Source organism: Myotis myotis, unplaced genomic scaffold (genome assembly GCF_014108235.1).
Source record: "Myotis myotis isolate mMyoMyo1 unplaced genomic scaffold, mMyoMyo1.p scaffold_m19_p_3, whole genome shotgun sequence".
NCBI classification, from domain to species: Eukaryota; Metazoa; Chordata; class Mammalia; order Chiroptera; family Vespertilionidae; genus Myotis; species Myotis myotis.
Genome location: NW_023416335.1, coordinates 110,152,172 through 110,176,881, shown reverse-complemented (window position 1 = coordinate 110,176,881; position 24,710 = coordinate 110,152,172). Strand labels below are relative to the sequence as shown.

Genomic DNA, 24,710 nt, shown 5'->3' with positions numbered 1-24,710 from the left:
AAAGATAAAAATTATGAACAACAAGTACATATCTATCAACAAGTGAACCTAAGAATCAAGTGAATAAAAAGCTGATGAACAGAATAAACTGGTGAATATAATAGAATCAGGGGCATAGAAAGGGAGTGGACTGGCAATTCTCGGGGCGAAAGGGGTGTGGGGGGTGCAGGAAGAGACTGTACAAGAATTGTACACCTATGGATGAGGACAGTGGGGGTGGGGGGTAAGGGTAGAGGATGGGGTAGGAACCTGGTCGAGGGGAGCTATGGGGGAACAAAAGAGGAACAACTGTAATAATCTGAACGATAAAGATTTAATTAAAAAAAACGAATTGTAATTATTTTGTGATGGTGGCTTTATAATTATAAAATGAAACATTTTTTTAGGTATGTTGAGATGGTTTGGACATAAAGAGAGGATGAACGAAAGAAGATAGATGAAACAAGTATACGAGTATGGATGGGAGAGTTGGAAGGGGTCAACCTTATCGAACCTACCTCAATCAGATTGAGGACGTTTTTAGCAAAGGCCAGCTCAGGAGTACCCTAATTAAGTTAATAACAATGTACCTACCTATATAGTTTAAGTTTAAAAAATTTGGCTCTCAAAATAAATTTCAATCATTGTACTGTTGATATTTGGCTCTGTTGACTAATGAGTTTGCTGACCACTGATCTAGACCCTGTCACATTGGAATTCCTTTGTGCCTTCTCTCACTCTTCCTGAGATCTTATCTTAAATGGCTAAGTTTCAAAATTATCCAGTCAGACCCTCCCAAATCAGAATTTATGACTATATATAGGTTGTCTCCCCAAAATGTATACACACTTTAACAGCTGATAACTCATTTAATTTTGAAAATGAACTGTATGTTAATAAACACTGACTTTATAATTATTCAAAGTATATATACAATTTTTGGGAAGATCTTGTATAACCTCTACTTACCTTTTAAAACTTGTCTCTTGCCCTGACAGATGTGGCTCAATGGTTGCAGTGTCTGCCCACGCATCAAAGGGCCTTGGGTTTGATTCTAGTCAAGGGCACATACGTGGGTTGCAGGTTCTATCAGGGTGTGGGTCTCTCTCTCCCTCCTTCCCTCTCATCCCCTCTCACTCTCCCGGCCCTCATCCCCCCCCCCCCCTAAATATCAATAGGAAAAATATCCTTGTGTGAAGACTAACAACAACAACAACAAAAAAAGGGCAAAGGAGGACAACATGAAGAGGGGAAAGTCAGGTAGCTGCTTCTGCCAGTTAGTAGCCAGAAGGAAAATGGCAGATCTGGGGGAGCAGTTGCTTGATGAGGATAAGTGGTATAGTAGCAAAACTCATCATTCATGCCCCTCCTGGGGAATTCAATGAGGTGTTTAATGATGCTTGGTTACTGCTTAATAATTAGATAATCTTCTCAGGGAAGGAGCAGCCCATGCATTTGCATATAACTTGGACCAGTTTATTCCAGCAAAAATTGAAGGTTATAATAAATAGCATTAGGTACTGATAACAAAACATGGTGACATGGGAAATGGCAAGTTTTTGGATCCAAAAAACAGAATCTGTTTCAAATTTGAAGCAACTGATCCAAGACTGTATGAAGGAGAGAAAGTAACTGAATCATGGAGAACTTCAGTAGAAACTGCTTTGGGAGCTTATGTAAAAGAACATTATCCAAATGGGGTCTACACTGTATATGGTAAAATAAATAAATAAATAAACAAACAAACAAACAAATAGCAAACCATTATTGCATGCACAGAAAGCCATTAGTTCCAAGAAAAAAAAACTTTGAAATGGTGACTGGCAGTCAGGATGGAAGTTTACAATCATTCCTTTAACCACTTTGACAAGTGGTTGGCATCTTGAAAATTCGGTTCATTATTATGAAGATGGTAATGTTCAGCTAGTGAGTTATAAAGATATACAAGATTCCCTGTCTAATGAAGTGCAAACAACAAAATAATTTATAAAGATTGTAGAAAATACAGAAAATGAATACCAGACTGCCATCAGTGAGAATTAACAAAGACAATGTCAGACACTACTTTCAAGCCTTATGTTGGCAGTTGCCGGTTACACGCACTAAGATTAATTGGAACAAGATTCTACAAGATTGGCAAAAAGATGCAGAATGCAGAAGATAAATATTGCATGATCAAATCATTTTAGTGTCTTTGCATTTAAAAACAAATTATTGCAAAATTATTAAGAACTGTCAAGCTACCTAGTCAGATGGTTGTTGCCATTTAAAGATCACTGTAATTAGTTTGGTTAGAGCACAAAGCTTAGCTAATCAACCATTATTTTTCATTTCTTTTGTTCAAAGAGGATTGAAAATCAATTTAGTTTAAATATCTTTCACTTTCGGTTATGCCTTTCTTACAAAGAGATGACTCCTCTGGTTTAATATCAAGTTTTTGAGTATTTCAAAACTTTTACTTACCATAATCCTAAAATTGTTTTCTTTTGGTTTATGAAGTAACTTTTGATATTTATCCAGTTCTTTTTTGTTGTTGCAAATCCTCACTCGAGGATATTTTTCCATTGATTTTTAGAGAGAGTAGAAGGGAGGGGGAGAGACAGAGAGAAATATCAATGTGAGAGAAACACATCAATTGGTTGCTTCCTGCACACGACCCGACCAGGGCCAGGGATAGAACCTAAAACCAAGGTACATGCCCTTAACTGGAATTGTACCCACGACTCTTCAGTCTGAGGGTTGACACTCTATCCACTAAGCCAAGCAAGCTAAGCCTCCCCAGTTCTTTTTAACGGAGTCAATAATGGACATTCTAGTTTAAAGTGATTGATGGATTTAGCCATATATGCTGCTAAAGAAACTGTCCTTCTCACCTCTTCCATTTATGTAAGATTGAGATTAGAAGAAAAGCATTTTCTATATCAATTTGTTTAAAGCTGTCAAGGTTATTTAGCTAGCTGAGTGTTTAAATAAACATTTTAAAAACAAGGGCAAGGTCTAATGCTGTTTTGAGATTCTAGAATTAAATGAAAAAACTTATTTCAGAAATGTATTTAATGTTTTCGTGTGACAGTTACACAAATTAGCTTGAATTCCATATGTTCCTGAGTTGTTTTTAATCATAATACTCTAAACTTATAACAAAGCAAATTTATAATATATATAATCCTGAACCCCTAAAAAAATGGGTAAAGGACTTTACTAGACATTTAGAAGACATACAAATGGCCGAGAAGCACATGAAACAATGTTCAACATCACTAGTCCTTAGGATAATGCACATCAAAACCATAAAATACTACCTCACACCACACCTACTAGATGACTAACAAAACAAACAAAAGCATGAAAAATAACTTGTATTGGTGAGGATGTGGAGAAATTAGAACCTTTTAACATTGCTGGTGGGAATGAAAAATGCTGCAGTTTCTGTGGAAAACAGTTTGGCAATTCCTCAAAAAGTTCAACTGAATTACCTATGACCCAGCTAATTCCACCCCTAAGTATTAAAAACAGGGACTCGCCCTGACTAGTTTGACTCAGTGGATAAGAGTGTCGGCCTGGGAAAAATACATGATCTCACTCATTTATGGATAATAAGGACCATTATAAACTTATGAACAAAAATAGATACAAAGGCAGAGCAGCCTCGAACAGACTGTCAAACTACAGCGGGAAGGCCGGGGAGGGTTGGGGGGCAGGAGGGGAGGGTAAGAGATCTACCGAAGGACTTGTATGCATGCATACCAAAGGACGTAAGACAATGGGGGGTAGGGGAGGCCAGGGGATTGTCAAGGGCGGGGGAAAAAAAGGAGACATATGTAATACTCTTTGTAATACTTTAAGCAATAAAACAATTAAAAAAAAAGTGACCTAAAAAAAAAAAAAGTGTCAGCCTGCAGACTGAAGGGTCCCAGGTTCAATTCCGGTGAGGGGCACATGCCCGATTGTGGGCTCTATCCCCAGTAGGGGGCGTGCAGGAGGCAGCTGATCAATGATTCTCTCTCATCATTGATGTTTCCATCTCTCTCTCCCTCTCCCTTCCTCTCTGAAATCAATCTATACTAATAAAAGGGTAATATGCTAATTACACTGATGTCTTCCAGAGGCCCATCCAGACAAAGCCACACCAGCTGCTAAGGTGGAGGCGGTGCCACAGGAGCAGAGCCGGCAGCGCTGCCCTTTGTGTAGAGGCGGTGCGGGAGAGGCTGTGGCGCCGGCCAGTCCAGTGCTGGGGCCCCTTCCGCAGAGGTAGTGAGTGAGGGGGCTGCACGGTCCCTTCTGCAGAGGCAGTGGCGCAGGCCCGGTCCTGGTGCCACGCCTCCACAGAGGCTGGACGGGGTGCGACCTGCTATGCCTCAACCTCCCACAGTCCCTCCCCCAGCCAGTCTAGCCCCAGATTGCCCCCACCCACCAGTGGGCGGGTGTCGGGGCCCAGCAGTGGCAGCAGCAGCAGGATGATGGGGGCAGAGCCTTCCCATGATCAGCCCCGTTGCCTCCCGCAAAGGGAGGCCAGACTGTGGCTTAGGCCCGCTGTCAGTAGGGCATCCCCTGGGGGCTCCCGGACTGTAAGAGGGGGCAGGCCAGGCTGAGGGACACCCCACCCAGTGCACGAATTTTCGTGCACCAGGCCTCTAGTAAAAGTATTTAAAAAAAACACACACACACAAAAACAAACAAACATGGACTCAAACAGATACCTGTACACTCATGCTCAGTGCAGCACTGTTCACAATGGCCAAAACGTAGAAAAAGCCAAGTGTCCACTGATGGATGATAAATGGATAAAACATGGTCTATCGATACAATGAAATATTCAGCTTTAAAAGGGGAGGAAATCCTGACATGTGCTACAACATGGATGAACCTTAATAACATTAAGCTAGAGGCCTTGCCGGTGTGGCCTAGTTGGTTGGTGCGTCGTCCTACACTGAAAGGTCATGGGTTTGATTACTGGTCAGTGCACATACCCAGGTTGTGGGTTCAATCCCCAGTCAGGGTGAGTATGGGAGGCAACTGATGGATGTTTCTCACACTGATGTTTCTCTCTCTCTCCCACTCTCCTTTCCTTTCTTTCTAAAATCAATAAAAACAGCCCTAGCCAGTGTTTCTCAATAGTTAGAGCACTGGCCTTCACACAGAGGGGTCACCAGTTTGATAACAGTCAAGGGCACATACCTGGGTTGCAGGTTCAATCCTTGACCCGGGTTGAGACATGTGTGGGAGACAACCAATGGTAGTGTCTCTTTCACATCGATGTTTCTGTCTCTTCCCCTCCCTTCCACTCTCCAAAAATCAATGGAAAAAATATCCTCGGGTGAGGATGAACAATAACAAAAAGGTTTCTGACACAGTATTTGTTGAATGAATGAATGAAACAAAACTATAAAGACTGACAACAATGATCAGTAAATTAAATCTGGAGCTAGAATTGAAATGTGATCTTTAATATTTGAAAATGGTAATACCTTCACTCATTAACTAGATCAAATTTAATTGATAACTAGCATTAAATTTATAGCTGTTCAATGTTTTGACTGCCATTTTTTACCAATGAGTCAAGTTGTAAGAATACATTGAATTCCCATTAGATCTTCATCCATATCCCCAGTTTTTAATACTGGCTTTATCTTTTTTCTATATATCCATTTTTGTTCTGACCTATTTGAAAGTAAGTAGCGTGGCTCTGGCCAGGTAGCTCAGTTGGTTAGAACTGATACACCACAGTTGTGGGTTTAACATTAAGAAGCATTCAAACCGGTGAAGAATTTGTGTGAGGTTATTTGAACCAAACTGATGACAAATGCCGGGAAAAAGAATCTCAATGGATTGCAATAATGCTCCAGAGAATGGCAGTTTTGCACTTTGTTTTACACATTACAATCAAAAGAGGAGATGTAAGTGGTTTACATGAAATCCATTGGTAATAAGTCAGGAAGGCGGAAGCAAAGGGGGGGTGGGATAATCTCTGGGATTGGATAAAAACTAAAATGAAGACAAACGTACTTCTTTTACTTAGGAGGGTCCAGGATAGTTTACAGTCAACAATTAACTCAATAACACTGAGGGGATTTGTGGGCTCTGCAGAGTGGTGCCTGTGTTTTGAGGGGTCCGGAAAAAGGAAAATTACTTTGACATTCCAAAGATATGTTAGCATACATGCAAAAAGATAATAGGCTCAGTTAAGGTAAAGATTGACCTTTGTCAGATACCAGCCTAGGACATGACTACCCACCATAAACTGCTTTCTGGTTAAAAAGTTTAATTTCAGACCATCCTTTGTGGTTACTTTAGGTCTCTGAGTTTGCAAGGCAACCTCGAAAGCCTTCCCTGAGCTAGTCAGGTTAGCATGTGGCCCCTTTTTGTTCACAGGCTCAATCTCTAGTCAGTGCACATACAGTATAAGAAGCAACCAATGAAAGCATAAATAAGTGGAACAACAAATTGATGTTTCTCTCTCTCTCCCCCCATCCCTCTCTCTAAAATTAATAAATAAACATTTAAATAAATATGTAAGTAGTGTTTTTGAAAAGCTACATTGAGTAACATTTACCGCTATTATTATGCATACACAATATGGCGGATCATTAGTTTGCATGCCGTTATTGAATAAATTAGCATATTCCAGCATTCCATCTTATAATGATGTAACTCTTCTTACGATGTTTCTATCAAGACCAAGCATACTGCTTTCAGGTGGTACTGCATACTGCTAAGATTTCTTTTTGTTTCCCTCATTCATACAAGCTTCTTAAATCTTGTTTATCTCACCTTTGTTTATCTTTGGTTTTACCTTCATCTTCATAGAAGCTCCTACAAAGTTGTATATAATAGTAGGTTTTCTTTTTCATAGTTATACTAAAAAGAATGTACATACATTCTGGGCTGACAAAATCACTGTCCCCCGCACCCAGTTATGTATCTGAACCATCAAACTGTATTGATAGAGACTCTTATTATTTTAAAATTATAAGGATTTTCGAGATTATCTTTAAAAATTAAGAGTCTAAGTCTACTCTTTTTCCATTATATCGTAGTTTCTGATCCTAGAATTTAATGCTTGGTCTTTTACCACTGGCAGAATGATTGAAGGCTATAATGGGAGGAAGTAGTGCTTGGCACTCAGCCTGAAAGTTTACTGCCTTGGTGATTGTAAGAATAAAGTCAGATAAGTGTTGAATGTGTTGATATAAGAAATGTCCAAACCTGTAAGAATCTTTATGAGTTTCAGCCAAACTAATGACAAAATCTCAGCAGTTTTGCATCTTATTTTATACATTAGAAACAAAGAGGAAGACATAAGGGGGTTACATGAAATCCACTGGTGATAGGTTAGGGAGGGGGGAGAAAGCAAAATGGGGAAATCTGTGGGACTGGATAAAAAGTAAAATTAAGAGGCACATACTTCTTTTACATTGGTGGGGATAGAATAGTTAACAGTTAATAATTAATAGATAACAATAATGAGGGGCTCTGTGGACTCCTGCTCTGATGGGAGATTGTGCTCTCAGGGGTCTGGAAAAAGAAAATTACCCTGACATTCCAAAGGTATATTATCAGTAGACTAGGGGCCCGGTGCACGAAATTCGTGCACTGGGTGGGTGGGGGGTGTGTGTCCCTCAGCCCAACCTGCCCCCTCTCACATACTGGGAGCCCTCAGGCGTTGACCCCCATCACCCTCCAATCGCAGGATCGGCCCCTTGCCCAGGCCTGATGCCTCCGCCAGAGGTGTCAGGCTTGGACAGGGGACCCTCATCTCCCCCCATCACTGGCTCTGACCCCCGCCCAGGCCTGATGCCTCTGGCCCAGGAATCATGCCTGGGCAGGGGACCCCCATCTCCCTTTGATCGCTTGCTCCACCCCCCCGCACAAGCCTGATGCCTGACCCAGGCTTCAGGCCTGGGCAAGGGGACCATCATATCCCCCCAGTCCCTGGCTCCGCCCCCCACCCAGGCCTGATGCCTCTGGCCCAGGCATCAGGCCTGGGCAGGAGACCCCCAGCCCCCTCCGATTGCTGGCTCTGCCCCCCGCCCAGGCCTGATGCCTCGGCCAGAGGAGTTGACCCTCATCACCCTCCGATCACCGATCCCCAGATCGGCCCCTTGCCCAGGCCTGAGGCCTCCGGCAGAGGTGTCAGGCTTGGGCAGGGGACCCCTAGCTCCCCGCGGTTGCAGGCTCCGCCCCTGCCCAGGCCTAATGCCTCTGGCTGAGGCATTAGGCCTGGGCAGCGGGGACCATCAGCTCCCCGCGATCTCCCGCTCTGCCCCTGCCCAGGCCTACCGCCTCTGGCCGAGGCATTAGGCCTGGGCAGGGGTCCGCCAGCTCCCCGCAGTTGCAGGCTCTGCCCCTGCCCAGGCCTAAGGCCTCTGGCCAAGGCATTAGGCCTGGGCAGGGGACCCCCAGCTCCCCGCGATCTCAAGCTCTGCCCCTGCCCAGGCCTAACGCCTCTGGCCGAGGCGTCCGGACTGGGCAGAGGGGACCCGCAGCTGCAGCGGCCCCGCAATCGCGGGCTCCGCTTTAGGCCCAGGCAAGGGACCCCTAGCTCCCGGGACTGCCAGCTTCGACCGTGCCCAGCTCCCATCGCTGGCTCCACCCCTACTTCCTGCTATCACTGGCCAGGGTGGCAAAGGCGCCCGATTCTCCAATCATGGCTGGGGGGCAGGGCCGCCTTTGCCCTGCCCCCCCGGCTCTTAGCTCCCCCCTGGGTTTCCGATCACTGTCAGTGGCAGGGGGCTTCTTCCTGCTTTCCCTTTCGCCTCCCTGCATTGTGCCTACATATGCAAATTAACCACCATCTTTGTTGGTGGTTAACTGCCATCTTAGTTGGCAGTTAATTTGCATATCGCCCTGATTAGCCAATGAAAAGGGTAGCGGTCGTACGCCAATTACCATGTTTCTCTTTTATTAGTGTAGATACAAAAAGACAATAGCCAGGCTCAGTTAAGTAAAGATTGACCTTTGTCAAGGAAGATACTAGCCTAGGACATGCCTCCCTGGCATGACTCGCTTTTAGTTAAGAAGTTTTAATTTCAGATTATCCTATGTAGTTACTTTACTAGAAGGTGTCTTGAGTTTTGTAAGGCTCACCATGCAGGCCTCCCCTGAGCTTGTCAGGTTTAGTGTGTGTATCCTTTTTTGTCCACAAGCGTATAGCCAGAATGGTTCTCCGTAGTTCATGTGGGAAACTATTTCCTGAGTTTGTTCTTGCTCCTCAGTAAGACTGGATGTTGAGCAGAAAAAGTAAACCAGAAATCTTGAGAAGCAAAACTTTGGAATACATATGACAAAGATTGAATAGCCATAAAGATTAAAAAAAAAAAAATTCTTATACAGTGGAACCTTGGTTCTTGAGCTTAATTCATTCCGGAAGGCTGTTTGAGAAGCAATTTGTTCGAAAATGGAATCATTTTTCCCCATTAGAAATTATGTAAATTTAAATATATTTTTATTAATTTCAGAGAGGAAGGAAGAGGGAGAGACAGATAGAAACATCAATGATGAGAGAGAATCATTAATTGACTGCCTCCTGCACGCTTGCCACTGGGGATTGAGCCCGAAACCCAGGCATGTGCCCTTGACCGGAATTGAACCTGGGACCCTTTAGTCTGCAGGCTGACGCTCTATCCATTGAGCCAAACCGGGTAGGGCTGAAATAATGTAAATTTAATTAATCCGTTCCAGACCCACAAATGACTCTGTTTTAACCTTTCTTATATACAGTACATTAATCTATAAACACTTCTTTTCTTAAAATTATCGAACCACCATCTACTAGGCTTAAACAAATCACTTTCAGCACTCATTCCAGGGTTGTCTTTCAGGTCACCATCTTTGCTTGTTCATATATCACTGCCTCCGAAATGCTGTCACTGGCTAACTGCTTTTCATATATCAAAATCTACAATAGTTTTTCTATCTTTTAAATTGTCCATGATAATTGTTTCTTTCACACCCTTAGCAATATTAGCACTCCATGCCGTTTTTATGTCTTAAAATTGATTTCCCCAACAACAAAAGCATTCTCTCATTTGTTTGTGGCCTGAGAGCTTTTTGTCATGCTGAGCTATCAGCACGGAAGGGTTGTCAGTTCAAAAACCAAAGTTGGAGGGAGACATTTTTTATGTTAACAACTTGGTTGAGAACTGAATTATTTGAGATGGGAGACATTCAAGAAAAAGAGGTTTGACTGTAAATGAACAAGAAAATGGGCAAAGGATACAACAGGTAACTAAAAAATTTTTACAGTTTTATATTTTTTACATATGTATCTTAAATTTGCCATTTAGCCATATTCAAGTGTACAGTTCAATGGCATTAAATACATTCACCTGATGTGCAACCATTACTACTGTCCATCTCCAGTACTGTTTTCATCTTCCTCTTGCCAGTGGAAATCGTGTTCTTTCAGAGTCCCAAGGAAAGAATTTCAAGAGACCTGCACGTGGGAGGTTTTGGTGTGGTAAGAATAGAAGGCTGCCTCTGGGTTCCCAATGTCCAGAAATTTTGCACCATTAGTTCAGTTCATGTCCTGTCCCAATCCAGCTAGTCTGTTTCTGGCTGTGCTCCAGCGGGCTGGTACTGCTACATCCAGTACCAAGTCCACGCAGTTGTTGGCCAGGGAAACTAACCAGGTGAGTGTGTGTTACTAAAGTGGGTGAGCGGGAGGGGGTCTTTAGGTATACTGCCTACAATTCTTTGGGACTGACAAAATTAGGAGTGCATAAATAGATGAATCCTCTTAATTCTAAAGATACTACCCTCCTAGCCAAATATTTTCTAAGTATTTGCTATGTGCCAAGTACTGTGTTAATTGCAGGTGATACAAAATAGTGAGATTGGCTCCATCTCTCACCTCAAGGCATTTACAATATATTTGGGAAAATTATGCCTAAAAATGTTCCTATCTTTACTGTATTGTGCAACTAACAATAGTATTAATGGCACTGGACTTCAATTATTTACTGGACAGAATTGTTCAATGTCAGCAAATGCGTAGCTATAGTTCCATCTCTATATCCGCAGGAGGCATCACAGCCCCTAGCACACAGGAACTGATTAAAAAGTTTGTTGAATGACTGAACAAAATAATTAAATCAAGGTAGTACAAGACGAATGGGAAGTTAATAGACAATGAAAAGAATCCACTATATGTGTGGGGCCTTTGGTTATCTCTCCCCTTCACCCCAGCCTCCAGCCTACAATTCTTTTCCTCATTTAATAACGGGATACACACTAAGCGCTAACTGCATGCTGGGCACTGGATTACGTAACAGTGATACCAAGATTAACAAAATCACATTCCCTGTATTCAAGGAGCAGGAGAACAATACGGAACGCTGATGCTTTAAGCGCTGAAACGGAGCCCCGAGATGGCCGCGTCTCGCTCCCGCGGAGGTCAGGATGGAACAGGCACAAAGAGGTGGACTAGGAGGGGGAGCGGGAGCGCCAGCGGTCGGACGGCCCCGGCGGCCATCAAATGATGCCCGGGAGACAGGGTGGCAGTGGGCAGTTTCGGTAGACCTTGAAATGCACCCTCTAGGGTCGAGGATGCCCAAGGCGAATGGACGTTAAAATTCTTGTTTACTTTTCAACTACAGTAGATAATCCTGAAGATTTCACACCAGAAAGTTGACTACAGGTTCGGGGAAAAAAACCTGAAACGACGGCGTGGACACGGACTCTGAGCAGCAGACTAATTTCAACGTCATGTCACCCTTTCCCAGTAACGGCCCCAACCAGGTACGTCAACACCCAGCACTGTGTGAACGGTCACCGACCCTCACACGCCGCCGCCGAGACGCTGCCGGAGACCCAACTTTCACCATTCCCCGAGACGCCCCCTTCGCTGCCGCCCCGCCCCCGCCCGGCCCGGCTGACCCGTGCCCCGCCCGCTCACGTACCCCCTCAGTCTTCATGTCCAGGATTCTCTCCACCTCGAACACATCCTCCCCGTCCTCCTCGCTGTCCCCCACGGCCTCCGCTCCTTTCTTCCCAGCGTTCTTCTCCTCGCCCGCTGCTCCCTCGCCTTCGCCGACGGGCGGCTTGCTGGGGCTGTGGGCGCCCGACACGGGAACCGCAGCCATGCTTGCGCCCTCCGCAACCGCCGCCGCCATAGCAGGAGCTGGAAACCCCCGCGCGAGCGGTCGCGACGCACGCCCAACGTCCTCCGCGTCCCGCGCTCGACCTGAGCCCGTTGGGCCCACGTGACGCCACTGGAGCGGATACGCTCACCAACCAATCACGTCAAGGCGGACGCGCCGGAGCCCAGTGCTGTCCACGGGAAGTGGTTGGGCGGGCCGAAGGGAGTGCTGGGCGGAAGATGAACCAGAAGGGCGCCGGAGCGCCCGGAGGGGAGGGGCGGGGACTACCGCGGCGGGCGGGGATAGGGGCGGGACTATGGGCTGACTGAGTCCCGGGAGGGATCGCAGGCCCTGCCAAGCCTCACTGGTGGGCGGGCCAAAGCGTTCTCCCGGAGCGGCCCGGCCACCCAGACTATCCTGAGCGACACCCAGCCTGAGTTTAGCGCCTAGGAATTCACGTGTAAGATTAGGATGTGGCTAACCCCTGTCAACAATTCAGAGTGCTGTACACTCCAGCCGTGGGCAAACTACGGCCCGTGGGCCGGACCCGGCCCGTTTGAAATGAATAAAACTATTGAAAAAAAAAGACCGTACCCTTTTATGTAATGATGTTTACTTTGAATTTATATTAGTTCACACAAACACTCCATCCATGCTTTTGTTCCGGCCCTCCGGTCCCATTTAAGAACCCATTGTGGCCCTCGAGTCAAAAAGTTTGCCCACCCCTGCGTCTAGCCAGTGTACACAATTTTTATTATCAGGCTGAAAATCATGTTTTCCAGATTCTACTTGGGTGTTTTCTATTGGACTATCTGATGGGGGTGGGGTGAGGTGGGAGCTGGGTGAAAAGATGGAAGGATTGAGTACAAATTGGTAGTTACAGAATAGTCACAGGGATGTAAAGTACAGCATAGGGTAAAGAGATTTAAAATGGTGGCAGAGTAAGTGGATGCTGCACAGACATGCTCCCAGGAACAAACTGGAATTACAACTAAAATATAGAAAAACTTCCTAAATAATCAACAGAAGACTGGCAGGAGAGAACCCTGATACCCAAGGACAGAAAGTGGAGACCCCATAGAGACTGGTAGGAGGGGCAGAGGCCTGAAAGGGCTGGCCAGGTGCCCAGAGACAGCAACTGAAGTTCCAGAAAGATATCTCAGCTGTAGGGGGTTGCCACTGAGCACTCTGGGATCTAATACCCAAGCTGGAACCCCCCAGCAGAGAGCACCACAACTGAGAAAGGTACACACATAACATCTGACTGTGAAAAGCAGTGGAGTTGCTGTCTGCCAGAAAGAGATGGCTGGAAATTCAGGCACCCTCTTAAAGGGCCAATGCACAAAATTCCCTGTGGAGCCACTCACTTTGTGCTCCGGCAGAGGGAGGGCAGAGTGGACTGGAGCTGTATGTGCAGAAGCCAGGATTGGGGACTTGGGGGTAGAGCTCAGAAGGCAGACACCCCCAGTTTCCTGGGCTGAGTCATTCCCTCACACAGCAGAGGACATCTTTCGAACACAGACATTTGCCTCTATGGGGGGGAAGACAGTTGACCCACCCTATTGGAAAACACCTTGCCCTGAGGCCACTAAGAGAGTAAAAATAACAATTAGCCTCCAGGCAGAAGCAACTGCCCCACCCTGTTGAAAAAAAACTCTCACCACACCTGAGGATGATGCCTGGGGCCATTCAAATCCGAATCCTATCAGTCTGTAGGCAGAGGTGGTCTCTTGCCGGGAGCCAGTCCATCCTCGCTGTTTCAAAGGACCTGGCATATATGGCATACTGTGCTTAATATGTTTGCTCACCTTCTTGGCACTATGTGTTTTAACCAAGGTCTCTGAGAAAGGTTGTTTCCCCAGGTAGGGATTTTCCCCTGAAGTTAGGGAGGGAATAAAACCCCTCAACTAAGTGCCAGGTGGGTAATTAATCACTTTAACAATCATGCTTAAGCTACATAATCTTTACTCCCTGGAATGGAGATAAGAAACGCCCTAACCTTTGTAATAGAGATTGATAGGATTGAATCAACTGGTATAAATACAGATGTAACAAGACAGGAAGACTCAGAACTTAGAATACAGAGCTTAGAACACAGAACTGAGAAGACAGAACCTACACAGAACCTAGAGACAGAAGAACTTCGCTGGAGAGAACATGGCAAAAGATCCTGGACTGAACCTGATTACAGAAATTGGCAAGAGAACCTGACTAGAACCTGGTGACTGAACCTGGCTGGAGAACCTGGACAGAACCTGGCTGGAGAACCTAGTGAGGGAACATGGCTACAGAACCTGGCTGGAGAACCTGGAGAACCTAGCAAGAGAACATGGACACACAACCTGGCTAGAGGTCCTAAGCAGAACCTCTCTGGAGATCCAGACCAGAACTTGGCTGAAGATCCTGGCTAGAGATCCTGGATAGGCTGCTGATCAACTGAATGCTGTCTTCGTGTCATTCCTTCTTCGCCGACTCCATCCACACCTTTGGGGACCCCTGGACCTGCTGGGGTTGGACCCCGGCAGTCTCTGGAGGTTGTGAGTCTTTGCCTGATCTAATTAGTCAGAAACAGCATTTGACACTGTCTACACTAGAGACTGAGAGATGTAGAGGATCTACTTAACAAATAGTCACAAACTCAAACAGACAGCCAAAATGAGACAAAGAAACAACCCTCAAATGAAAGAATAAGAGAATTCTCCAGAAGAAGAGATAAATGAAGCAGAGATAAGAAATTTATCTGAAACAGAGTTCAGAGTAATGATGTAAAGATGCTCAACAGTATGAAAAAAAGATATAGTAAGTAGGAAAAAAGAATAGTCGGAAATAAAGAATGGCATAACAAAGAACACATTGGAAGGAATACACAGCAGATTTGGGGAAGCTGAGGATCGAATCAGTAAATTTGAAGACAGGGTTGAAAAAATCACCTAATCAGAGAAGCAAAAAGGAAAAAACAATTAAAAAACAGGACAACTTAAGGGAACTGTGGGACAACGTGAAAAGTAACAATATTCAAATAGCAGGTGTGCCAGAAGAGGCAGAAAGAAAGAAAGGGATAGAGAACGTGTTTGAAGAAATAATGGCAGAAAACCTCCCTACCCTGGTAAAGGAAAAAGTCACACAAGGAGGCACAGAGAACCCCAAGCAAGAGAAACCAAACAGGCCCATGCCCAGACACATCATAATTAAAATGCCAAAAATTAAAGACCAACAGAGAAACTTAAAGGCAGCAAGAGAAAAGCAAACCGTTACCTACAAAGGAGTTCCCATAAGGCTGACACCTGATTTCTTATCAGAAACTCTACAGACCAGAAGGGAATGGCATGAAGTACTACTCAGGTAATGGAAAGCAAGGATCTGAAAACAGATTACTATATCAAGCAAGGCTATCATCATTCAAAATAGATGGTCAAATAAAGAGCTTCCCAGACCAAAAAAAAAAAAAAAAAAAAAAGCTAAAGGAGTACATCACCATCAAGCTAGCATTACAAGAAATGTTAAAGGGACTGCTGTAATGAGAAGAAGAAACAGAGAGAGAAACCTAGGCATACAGAATTAAAATGGCAATAAATAAGTACCTATCAAGAATAACCCTAAATGTAAATGGATTGTGTAAATATTCCAATCAAAAGGCATAGGATTGCTGAATGGATACAAAAACATCACCCAACTATATGCTGTCTACAAGAGACCCACACAGAAAGAAGAAAAGACACACACACAGGATGAGAGTGAAGGGATAGAAATTTTTTTTCCATGCAAATGAAAAAGAAAAAAAAAGCTGGAGTAGCAATACTCATATCTGACAAAATAGACTTTAAAATGAAGGCCATTACAAGAGACAACAAAGGTCACTACATAATACTAAAGGGATTGATTCAACAAGAGGCTATAACCCTGGTAAACATATATGCACCCAACATAGGAGCACCTAAATATATAAAGTACAGCACAGGGAATATAATCAATCATATTGTAATAATCATGTACGTGCCAGGTAGGTACTTGAAATATCAGGGGATCACTTTGTAAAGTATGTGATTGTCTAACCACACTAAGCTGTACACAAGTAACTAATGCAACATAATATTGAATGTAAACTATAATTAAAAATAAAATTTAAGAAAACACATCAGAGGATGTGTTAAAAGTATCTTCTCTGGGTTATAAATGACTGACAAAAGGTAGTCACCCAAAGTTGCTGGAAAAGTCCACTGAAGGGTAAGTGTTTTTCTCACTTTGAATCACAAATAGTCTTTATGACTTAATTTACAGGATTAACTTTTTAAATTTAACTCTGAGGTTAATTAAAGAGTACTCTATGATCAGCACATCCCTATGGAGAGGATCACCAGCTTTGAGTTGGTGCATTATTTGAGTTGGTGTCATTTGTTGAGCTTACTAAATGTACTATGATGTTACTAGGCATTAGGAATACAACAAGCATAGTCTGCCTTCCAGGGACTCAGTCTATAAAAGACAGACACACAACAATTCTAATAATTAGATATATTTTAAAAAGTATTAAAAAAAAATAGCCTGGCTGATATGGCTCAGTGGTTGAACATGGACCGATGAACCAGGGGGTCACAGTTCAATTCTCAGTCAGGACATGTGCACCCAAGCTTGACCCCCAGGGTAGAGCGAGCAGGAGGCAGCCAATCAATGATTCTCTCTCATCATTGATGTTTCTACTTCTCCCTCTCCTTTCCTCTCTGAAATCAATAAAAAATATTTAAAAAAATAAGTTTAAAAAAATATAACCAAATAACATTAGTTGAAGGGGGAAAGCTCATTATTTCAGAAGAATTCCAGCTAATATGTATAGAAGAAAGAATCACAATATTTCCTAAAAATGATTCAGGCAACAAAACTATTAGGTGAAAGATGGATGAGGAAATGGATGCCAAATATCTCTCCACAGATTCAGAGGAAACACACCACCACTGTGGAAACCCACTGATCAATGTAAACATTATTAAAAGTAGAACAATAACCAGACTCAATGGCTTTTGTGGGCAAAAATGTTGAACCTTAATCTACTCAGGCCTTTAGACCTAATTTCCAGTCTACAAGAAACATGGAGAAAGAGAAAAGGAAGTAATTGGAAAAGTCCAGAATGTGCAACATTTTATAGGACAACTAACCCTGTTTCTTCAACAAGTCAACAACAGAAGAAGAAACAAAAGAAGGTTCTAAATTTATAAAAACTTGGCAAAATATTTTAAATCTTGAAATATTTTTTTTTTAGAGAAAGAGAGAGAAAGGGAGAAAAAGAGCAAAACGTCTATTTGTTGTTCCACTTATTTATGCATTCATTGGCTGATTCTTGTATGTGCCCTAACCTGGGATTGAACCTGCAACCTTGATATATCAGGACAATGCTCTAACCAACTGAGCTACCTGGCCAGAGCTAAAAAATTTAAGTATATATATTCATTGAAAAAATTTTCAATTAACCCAAAATATATAAGATAGAAATAAAGTTCCTACTTCTTAAAGGTAACCAGTTTGTAATATGGCATGACAGATTTTTATGTAATACATACATAGGCACCCATTTATATCACTTTTAAAGTGAGTTTTATTGCACTTTGTTCTGTATATGTCCATATTTCTGTAAGATGAATTTCTAAAAGTTGAATTCCTTTTAGTGAAATTTATATTTCAAGGAGGGTATGATTTAAATTTTGATAAACATCTATGTTGCAAAATTTTGTTTTACTAGAATGTTTCCAGTAAATATGTAAGGAAGTCTTTGTTTACTCACATATTTTGTGTTACTGGGTATTACCAATCATTTAAATCCCTTAATCTAATAAACCATGAAAAGACTGTTTATCTTCTGTGATTATGTCATGCAGACAAGCAGGCAAAGATATGTGATATGTCAAGCCACTGTAGATTTAGGTGATTTATATAGGCAAGAAGAATGCCTAGCTGGTTTAACTCAGTGGATAGAGAGTCAGCCTGTGGACCAAAAGGTCCCAGGTTTAATTCCAGTCAAGGGTACGAACCTTGGTTGCAACCTCTTCCCTGGCCTGAGCCCTGGCCATGCAGAAGGCAACCAATCGATGTGTTTCTCTCACATCGATGTTTCTCTCTGTCTTTCCCTCTCTCTTCCACTCTCCCTAAGAATCAATGGAAAAATATCCTTGGGTGAGGATTAACAAAAAAAAATTAATAAATAAATAGCAAGAGGAAGAGTAGTCAAAGACATCACCTCTCCTTGTCCCACACTTCCAAAGGAGCTAGGTAATTGCGACATGCGTTGTGGTACACGTCATTGTTGAGGAGCCGATTCTAGATGCAGCTAAAAGGGCGGGGTTAGAGGGTAGTCTGCAGCTGTATCCTGAGCTTCATACCTCATCAGAAATAGGAGGTGATGAGAAACTATCTCATGACAGCCTCCCATGGAGACATGAAGGCAGGTGGGAGCTCCTTACAAGCCTCTCATCCTTCTGGTTACCAACCTGACCACAAGGCATTCTACCAAGATTCAATAAGCTGCAGATCAAGCCCAGGGAATTAGGATGGGTCATACAGCAGGATGTTGGAAGTTACTCAAGATAAAGGCAGGACTAGCAGTAGAAAGGGAAGTCCTGAACCATGTGAACAAGGGGAGGTATTGGGCAGTTGGTGAATGGCAGCAATGAGGACAGGTAGGAAGTAGCCAAAAGACTGTATACCAGAGAAACCAAGGTTTTATGAAAAGGTAGAGAGGAAATGGCCTAGGAGGGGTAGTGAACCTTATACCTTTCACACACACACAAATAACTGAAACTGGCATAGACCTAAATGTAAAGTGCAAAACTATAAAACTTCTAGAACATAGATGAAAATCTAGATGACCTTGGGTTTAGTGTTGAGATTTGAGATGCAACAACAAAAGCAAGAGCCATGAAAGCATTGCTTGGGATACCCAGTTTCTCTAAGTAAAATAAATGTATCAGGGGATCTGCAGACCAGGACCCACACCAAGGAGAATGCATACTGGGGGATACCTAGGACCCTGGAAATGGAATTGTGGACATTGGCCAAAGACCTTGTTTCATCCCAGCTTGCTTAGTCCAGCTGGACCAGTCTGTACCAGACTCCTGAAGGGGAGAAAGCAATGAGCTTCCAGGACCATCCAGATGTGTATTTTACCACCTTAAAATATTTGAACACAAGAAATCTTAACACTGTAATTTTTATTTTACTATTGCTTGTTCATTAAAATAATTCTGCTTCCATTTATTTTTAAGGGACATTGCTACATTTGATAAAATCATAATTAAATTTCATTATAGGTATCTATTAATATTATTTTATTGATAGAAGCATGAAAAAAAGTTTAAAATACAGCTTCATCTGATTAAGCCTTGACCATAATTAAGAAACCTGAAGAGGAAAGGTGGTATTCATGGGTTGGATTCCCAATAGTTGTTTAGTGGCACAGTCCCAGTCTTTACCCAATTCAAGCCGTTGGCAGATAGATGGATATTGTCCTTCAGTTCTTCTAACCCACTCACTTGCTTTCTTTATTTTCTCAAAAGCCCAGGGAATATTCCTAGATTTAAAAAACAATGTTTCCATCAGTTTCAGAATATAATTAAATATGAAATGTAATGTGGTATCAAATCTAGCACATTAGCTCAGACAAAATAATTCTGTCAAAAATTAAGATATTTAAGAAAAACAGTTCTCTTTAATACTTGATTAAAGTTCTTCTACCAGCCTGACATGCTTTAACTTATTAAGTATATTTTTAAGTATATTATACCCATCACTTCCCAGTTTCCACTGTGCACCACAGACTTCCTCACTGCCTCCAGAATAACTCAAGCATCTTCTAGCCTTTATACATCTGTTTATTGTCATTCTTTCCCATTCTTCTCCATTTAAATCCTATCCATTCTTCACATACAAACACAATTCTATTTTACAAACTAGGCTTCCAATTCTCTCTCCTTTCACTGAACCAGGAATTCTCAACTTGGCTAGTTATTTTTGCAAAATGACTGAGAGTCACACATGAAACTGAAACTGGCATATATTTAATCCTATCACATAAACTAACTAGTAAAATGTGCATATCAAAAGCTTCAAGTTTGTGACTATTAAATGCTATTGAATATTTAAGACTGTCAAATATTCAGGTCTATTTAAACCCAGAAAAATTCTGAATTTTTAAATTAATATTAGCTGCTTCCTCTTTTGTCATCTTCTCAAACTTATTAGTAAACAAGTGGTAATATATATTAAAGTTTTAAAGAAAATTCTGTGGGGGGGAAACTAAAAATTTGAAAGATTCTCTTCAATGATTTTTCCCCCTATAAACTGGGAAAGGGCCATCAGAATAGTGTGGTGGTTAAGACCTGGGTTCAAATCCTAATTCTGTACTTATACAGTGGTGTCTGTGTGATATTGGGCGCCTTTCATTCCACACTGGCAGTCTCAGTTTCCTCAGTTATGATAATGATATGAGATTCTGTGGGTGTGTTGTGGGGATTAACAAAATGCATGTTTAACAGTCCCTGGCACAGAGTAGGTAGTCAATAAATATTTGCTGAATATCATGATGCCATGAACATACCAAATAGCAACAGGCCTGAAGTGGTTAAAAGATCTGTTTCTCAATAATTATTAGTCTACTTATAGTTACTAACTATAGAAAGCAACAAAACTGACTTTAAATGTTCTCACTAATCAACTGGCCTTCCTTTAATCCAGATCGCCTTGAGACTTCTGACTGACCCTCCTGATAAGTGTGAAAATTTTGTTCATACACCTCCATGCAATGCTACTACATTAACATTATGTACATCATGAAGTAGGAAAAAGAGAAATAAGTTTTAAATAGGCAATAAATAGGAAATAAAAATTATTTATAAGTTTTATTTATTACAGTTCCAACAAACCATTTTGCTCTCACAGTAACAGTAATATAGTAAGAGCCATATTTTACTTTTTAAAAATCTTGCTTTAATACTTTGTGACATGCAATTCAAAAGTAGGTTCAAAGTTGTTAATACTTGATCTAGAGGCTGTCATAGCTGCAGAAGATCAAAACAGAAGTGTCTCTTTGTAAGAGGGTAAAAATAGGTCTATTCATTTATTTTAATTTCATCTGTAAATATGTACCTCTAAGGGACAAGAACTTTTTCTTAAACATGACTCTTAAAATAGTTATAAATTATTCTTAAATATCACAAAATATCCAGGTAATGTTTAAGTTTCCCTAATTGTGTCTTTTTAATACAATGGATTTTGTTCAAATCAGGATCCAAACAAGGTCTACACATTGCCTTTGAGTCATATGACCATTAATTTATAGGTTCTAATTCTCTCCTCTTTTTTGTCTTACCATTTATTTCCCGACATCCCAGACACTGCTGAGCACATTCCCATGTATAATTTAACATGTTTAAGCTCTATTCTCTGATATTTAATCTTTATTATGTAAAATATTTACAGTTTCTAAATCAAAACAATAAAACAACGTATATTAGGAGAAACTTAGCTTTCATCCTTGTGTCCTTCCTCCTCCTAGATAATATTTTTATTAGTTTCATTAGTTTTCCCTTTATCTTGCCTTTAAAAAAGATATACGCAAATTTCATACGTGTGTGTGTGTATGTATATGCACACGCGCGTGCACAAGGGTAGCCATTTGCATGGGGTATGATGGAGTTCTGATGGGTAAGGGATATTCATATGTGCGCTTGAGGCCTCTTGTGATAACAGGGGTCAGCTGAGGGCTAGCAGCCAGGGACCGAAAACTGGATCTCTTCACACTGCAACATTTTGGCATAAAACTTCAAGTCATCCCATCATTCTAAATTTGAATCTGGCCTTCTAGATGGTTTTGAGGTTAGATTTGTCAAGGTAAAACTTTAGAACATATTTTATTTAACAATTTCCTAGTTTAATTTATAACTTTTAAAGACTTAGACTTATAGCATATGGGTTTACATTTGTATTTTTGACCTAAGCCTGGTTCCAATAATCATATTATGGATTTTCCAAAAACATATAGAATCCATATACTATAGTGAAAAGAGTTCTAAGCCAGGTGCCAATGATATGGACTCCAGTGTAAGCTATACTTAAACTCTCTGCGTTTTCCTGTGCAACCAAAGAGACAAATATACTGTGTCGACCCTGCCAACAGAAGAGTGCAGGCGAGACATAACCTATGAACAAATTCTCTTTGTACTTACTACAATTCTGTGTGGCTTCATATTAGGTTTAGTTAAGAAATGGTTGAAAATATAAGTCATTTGCTTAGTAATATAGTTAAATGGAAAATACTAGTATAGTTAAATGTTAAATAATATTTAAAAATATATAGTTAAGTGGAAAAAAACCTGTAAATTGAGGCGTCATCCAATTTCATCAGGGATTTGAAGACTATTCCAGCTTGTTCCAACCTGGTACGAAGAAACTGCAATACCAGAAATGTGGCAATCAGGTCCAGAAGTCGTTCTCTTCCTTTTATACCTAAAAGTGGAAAACTCTGTTATGTTTATTGGAAACTACACCTCAAACTATGCCCATTTATAAAAGTTCTATGAAAGAATTATAATATTATAAAACCATACCATAATAGCAAATCATAAAACTCACTGTTACTTTTCAAGGTCCTTAATTTGTCTGCTATTTAAATAAAAAATGAGGATGATTTGGAACATGTGCCTGTCATATTATCCTGAAGGTTGTCAGGAAACTGAATAAGATTCAGTCCTCCCCTCTCTTGCCATCTATACATTTAAAAGCCTAAGCAACCGAGTGTTTGACTGGTAGCTATGATGTACAATGACCACCAGGAGGGCAGATGCTCTGACCAGTAGCGATGATGTGCACTGACTACCAGGGGGTAGACACTCAATGCAGGAGCTGCTGAGCTGCAAGTAACTTGGCAGCTGTGGTTCTTGGGTGATGCACCCGGAACCAGAGAGGACGGAGCCCGATTCCGGGGTGTGTCACCCGAGAACTGCCCTCTCACAATTCAGGACCCCTTGGGGGATGTTGGAGAGCCGGTTTTGGCCTGATCCCCGCAGGCCAGGCCGAGGGATCCCACCAGTGCACAAATTCGTGCACTGGGCCTCTAGTCTTTAATACCAAAGAAGCATGAACTAAGCGGAGAAAAATTCAGTTTCTAGACTTCAGCTACAAAAAGCTCAAGAGAAAACCTAAATACACAACAAATAAACAATCAATATGGCAGACCAGTGTATCAGATTATTTCAAGTTCTGACTCTATACTTTGATCTTTCTAAATAAGGTCAGATATACACCTCCAGCCAAACCAAGTACTTCTTTCTTGTGTCCTGCTTGCCTCTTTCTATAAAACCTTGCACCCTTACTTTTTTTTTTTTTTTTTTTTTTTTGCTGAAGAGCCAGTTTTATTTCACACTTGGCAGGGGTGTGGTAGCATCAGTACTTACAGTGCATAAGATCACAGAAAACATGTAAAATAAAATCAATCCCAAGCAAGGCCAAGCCCACACCTTCCCAGGGTCCCTCATGGACATAATATATATATTACTGGAGGTAAAAACAACAACACATCAGTATAAACAAAATACTCTCAGATCAAATACACATCAGGTACTTAATACTGTCCAACATAACATTTTAAAGTTATTTATTGAGTTTAGATTATTTCAGTAGTAAATAAGCATTAAAAGTAAACAAACCATTAAACATAACACTGATATTTACACCATCAAGTAATGTGAACATTCCCCAAGTTTCCTAACCCTTGGGAATAACAATAATTTTATTTGCATTACTTGTGCACATTTGTCAACTAGAATAAATAAATGAAAGGAGCTCCGTGATATCATAGGTTATGGGTCATGCTGATTATGTGAAGATATGTTGTCAAGTCCTCCCTATAATGCTGGTTAGCACAATTCAATGGCTCTCCATCCCCTAAACCCTACAAACACTTTCAACTCACCCTAAAGACCCAAAAGCCCACAGAATTTTTGACATGAACCTTTCCCCTTACTTTGTAGGTCTCTGGAGTTGAGAGGGGAGGCTGCTCTCTTCATGAAGTATGAATTAAACATTTTAATTTTTTATTTATTGATCGATTTTAGAGGAAGAGGGAGAGAGAGAGAGAGAGAGAGAGAGAGAGAGAGAGAGAGAGAGGAGAGAGAGAAGGAGGGAGAGACATGTAGGAAGCCACTCATTGTCTTTACTATCAGAGAAGTGTAAACAAGGAGCCCGGAACCCTGGTGAACCTTGAGCCCTGGCAAGGGCCAGAGCTATGCACCAATTGTTCAGCCGAGACAATGGTGGCTCAAGCAATTTCCTGACCAAATATTCTCAGAGTAAATCTTTACTAATATTTACTGACCTTTAAGATAGTCTGTCTGTTACCGGAATTGCCTGCCTAAGGGCTATATGTGTATCCAAAATTGAATAAAAGGTTGGCAAGGCCTTGGCACCAGTGGAAGTCCTTCCCCTTGTGTTGGGCTTCCCACCTGACCCCCAATATTTCCAAATTATTATTTCTTGTCTCGTCTCTGTCATTTGCATGCAGCCCTTCTCCAGATTCCGAACCCTGAACCACGCAGGACACGGCTCGCACATGACAGAGGAACATTGATTTGTTGTTCCACTTAGTTATGCGTTCATTGGTTGATTCTTATA

At 41.8% G+C, this 24,710-nt stretch overlaps 2 protein-coding genes and 1 pseudogene across 15 annotated transcripts in view; 1 reads left to right on the top strand and 2 right to left on the bottom strand.

Annotated features, from left to right (window-relative positions):
* MPHOSPH8 (M-phase phosphoprotein 8) overlaps positions 1-12,276 on the bottom strand; it is a 62,335-nt gene extending 50,059 nt beyond the window's left edge. For 2 of the 6 annotated variants that reach the window (XM_036301720.1, XM_036301719.1), the window contains exon 1: positions 11,880-12,272. In XM_036301720.1, coding sequence (XP_036157613.1) covers positions 11,880-12,092 — 213 coding nt within the window. In that variant the 5' untranslated portion in view covers positions 12,093-12,272. Of the gene's footprint in view, positions 1-11,879 lie in introns of all 6 variants that reach the window. The other 4 variants (XM_036301721.1, XM_036301722.1, XM_036301723.1 and 1 more) reach the window with 4 other exon arrangements.
* On the top strand, positions 1,275-2,168 carry LOC118649674 (annotated as a pseudogene).
* A 6,964-nt stretch (positions 12,277-19,240) lies between the features above and the next one.
* The window catches only part of PARP4 (poly(ADP-ribose) polymerase family member 4), a 126,103-nt gene continuing 120,633 nt past the window's right edge, over positions 19,241-24,710 (bottom strand). For all 9 annotated transcript variants that reach the window (XM_036298619.1, XM_036298620.1, XM_036298618.1 and 6 more), the window contains 2 exons: positions 22,415-22,547; positions 19,241-19,614 (listed from right to left, as the gene is read on the bottom strand). In XM_036298619.1, the coding sequence (XP_036154512.1) occupies positions 19,437-19,614; positions 22,415-22,547 (311 nt within the window). In that variant the 3' untranslated portion in view covers positions 19,241-19,436. The remainder of the gene's footprint in view (positions 19,615-22,414; positions 22,548-24,710) is intronic.